At 40.1% G+C, this 3,240-nt stretch overlaps 1 protein-coding gene across 23 annotated transcripts in view; it reads right to left on the reverse strand.

The window, feature by feature from the left end:
* Positions 1-1,058: 1,058 nt before the first annotated feature.
* Positions 1,059-3,240, reverse strand: part of mapta (microtubule-associated protein tau a) — a gene marked incomplete at its 3' end in the record, with an annotated part of 31,368 nt that continues 29,186 nt past the window's right edge. For 21 of the 23 annotated variants that reach the window (XM_035663368.1, XM_035663376.1, XM_035663453.1 and 18 more), the window contains 3 exon segments: positions 1,059-1,165; positions 1,601-1,682; positions 2,970-3,062. In XM_035663368.1, the coding sequence (XP_035519261.1) occupies positions 1,059-1,165; positions 1,601-1,682; positions 2,970-3,062 (282 nt within the window). 23 annotated transcript variants of the gene reach the window in all.

The following is a 3,240-nucleotide window of genomic DNA, read 5'->3' on the forward strand; positions in this document are numbered from 1 at the left end:
CGTGTCCCACTTTATGGAAACTGAAAACGATCATTCACATCGAACCGTTTTAGAGTGATAGAGTGATGTAAAATAGTAATCTGCAACCTGGTATTTGTCAATGTTTACCCGTTACAATGGAGTCTTACATGTTGAGAAAGTAGAAGATAGCGGATAAAGTGAATCATGTACATAAAACACATCACGTTTGTTGTGTTAATGACCACATAAAGTTCCTAAAAGTGTCTTGTCATCGAGATCCCATCTGTTCTTCGAATAAAACTGTCTGTACTATGAACACACGACAAAGAAAACACTACTCTTGGGAGCTAACCTGAGTCTGTCAGTGGCAGAAACTACTGTTAGTGGACAGATTTGCATTTGTCCTCAAGGATTAGCTAACCGCTAGCTAACGGTAGAAGGCAGCCTTGGCGGGCTATTTTCTCATCTAACTCAGTAAATTAAAGGTTTATTTCCACCAAACCAGAGTTGGTGATAGTTGGAAAGACTAACAAAGATGGTTTTGGTGAGTTTATTTTGTTTTTGCCCCCTTGGATGAAGTTCAGAGGTTACGATGGTATGTGAGGTAAAATTACAGTTTTTTTCTCTGGAGTCTGGTGGAGAGTGATTCTGGCTGTTTGTGGTTAAACTAAAGGTCTATCTTTTCCATAATGCTGTCAGACACTGAGAATAACAATCTGAGTCTGTTGTTAAAACACTGAGAGGAGGTTAAAGTATTTATTTAAACTCTGAGTCTGTTCCTGCAGTCCCTCTCACCGGCTGCAGACGGCCCCAACTACCTCCAGGACAGGGCAGCATGAGAGGCGACACCCAGGGCAAAAAAAGAAGAAGAAAGAACTACAAAGAATTTCCTCTAAAAACAACAAAAATAACGTGTTTAAAGATATAACTGTGGTTTCTGGGTGTTTCTGTTTGAGGTGTTAAAACTGTTGCTGACTGTTGTTTCACCCACTGAGAGACTGAGACCGTTAAAAAGCTCTGACCCTGCAAACAGCAACAACATTACTCTAATATTAATATTCATAATACTAATAACTGAGTGTGTTTGCTGCTTTTACCTTCCTCTGTCCACCTCCGGGAACGTGGCCGATGTTGTCCAGAGAGCCGATCTTGGACTGGACTTTAAACTCCACCTTCTCATTTTTGATCTCGATGTTTCCGCCGCCTGAAACATGAACAGTGTCGTTATTGATTATTATTCAACCCCCCGAACACTGAGCTGTAATCACTGAGCCAGTTTCTGCTTTAATAACCTCGTCCTGCGTTAGAAAAAGTGTGTGGTTGTTAAAAATAAAGAAAATATATAATACAGATGAAGAATTGTAGAAAAAGTTACTAAAATATCAGGAAAACAAACATATTTGCAGCTTTTTTTAACACAAATTTCCCCTATTTGGGTTCATTGTCTTGTTTATTAAGGAAGTTTTATTTTCGTTTTTAACGAGGAAAAAGGAGTAAGTGCCTTTATTTAAGGATTTAAATGTGGAAATTATACCTTTATTTTGTGGAAAAAAACTATATTAAGTAAAAGTGGACGAATATGATTATATCTGACATTATTAATTATAATTATTATACATTATTACGATCACACACTCACCTGGTTTATGCCGGATGTTGTCTTTCGATCCACATTTAGATGTCACGTTGCTCAGATCGATCTTTTTGTGCAGGATTTGAACCTGCGAAAGGCGACAAAAGCATAAGAACTCAGTTTTCATTTCAGAGTAAAAGCACAGGCTGGGACTGTCACAGACTTGGGTTCTGCATGCGGCTACGAGAGGAACTGATCCTACAAACTGTTAGTCTGCTACAGCTGTTAGCAGATCAATAAAAACAAACAAACAAACAAACTGGGGTAGATATTAACGTCTTGTGCTTTAACCTTTACTTTGAAGGAAAATGATCCGTTTCATGTTAGTATAAAGTTTAAAGGATCATCTTCTTCGTTCTTTAACACAAACCGCTCATGTTGATTGATTAGAAGAGCGATATTTATCGTCTCAATGACCTCACGTCAGGCTCTCGGGTCTTTGTCTCCGGACACAAAGTGCTCAGTGTCTCCGCTGAGGTCATCGGCGCTCGCCACAACAGGCACTGAGCGGAGGACAGAGGCGCTCTGTGACGCAGCTGAGACGCCTGCTCGTTAGTTTTATGACACAATTAGTTCACTTCACCTCGCGGGAGACCGGCGGTTTTATTTTCTATGAACGCTTCACATACTCACCGTTAATTAGCTGCTAGTTAATGGTGAGTATGTGTGTGCCTTAATGAGCGTTACCGATGTTTCAACTGGAGGTTAGGGATCAGTTCGAGTACAAACACACACCAGGATTCATGCACCATGTTTAAAAGTCTCTGAACATTGATCACGAGTACAGATCCAACAGAGTTATCCAGCTTACATCAGACCATGAGCATTACATCACTGTCAGCTGTGACAGCTGTTCACGTGGTTAAAAGCAATATCCTGTTACCTGTTATAACCTGTTCACTTCAAAATAAAAGCCCTATGGTTGACGCAATATCCTGTTACCTGTTATAACCTGTTCACTTCAAAATAAAAGTCCTCTGGTTGAGGCAATATCCTGTTCCAAAACATGAATAATATTTATTATTCTAATGTACGTAAATCACAACATTTTATATAATAAAATATGTGTCGAGGATGTATTATGTTATTTAATAATACACTCGGACACAAACATTGACCCACATTCATAAGGAAGAGTACTGGTAGTAAAGTAATAGCTTACAGTCAGAATGAAATGCTCATGTCTGTGTGTAAGTTAATAAAACTGTTAATAGGAGGTGTTAACAGAGTGTTTGGGAGGATCGAGGTTTCACACAGACGGGAGGTTTTCGTGCATCCTGCTCCTTGGTGAAGATGCATTCAGCAGAAGCAACTAGAAGGTGTTTTTTTGGCAACCTGCAGCGTGCCACGGGCCCGATATCCCATATCTACTCACATTGCCACCACCGGGTACATGTTTTATATTATCTTTGGAGCCACAGCGGGACTGCACATTGCTTAAGTCCAACTTCTTTTCAAGAATTTGCACCTGGAAAAGTCGATATGTGGGGAAAGAAGACGGTTATCCTGCAGGAAGCAACAGCAGCCGAGCTGTGAATGAGGACCATTTCTGGACAGGAAATTAGATCTGTGAAGGGACGAGTTCGAGGCTCAGGGGAGTGAGATCTAACCAGAGCTGATTAAAGTTATTTTTAACAAAGAGTTGT

The sequence above is a fragment of the Morone saxatilis genome, unplaced genomic scaffold (assembly GCF_004916995.1).
Source record: "Morone saxatilis isolate NCDOM2014 unplaced genomic scaffold, NCSU_SB_2.0 Contig1, whole genome shotgun sequence".
Lineage (NCBI taxonomy): Eukaryota > Metazoa > Chordata > Actinopteri > Moronidae > Morone > Morone saxatilis.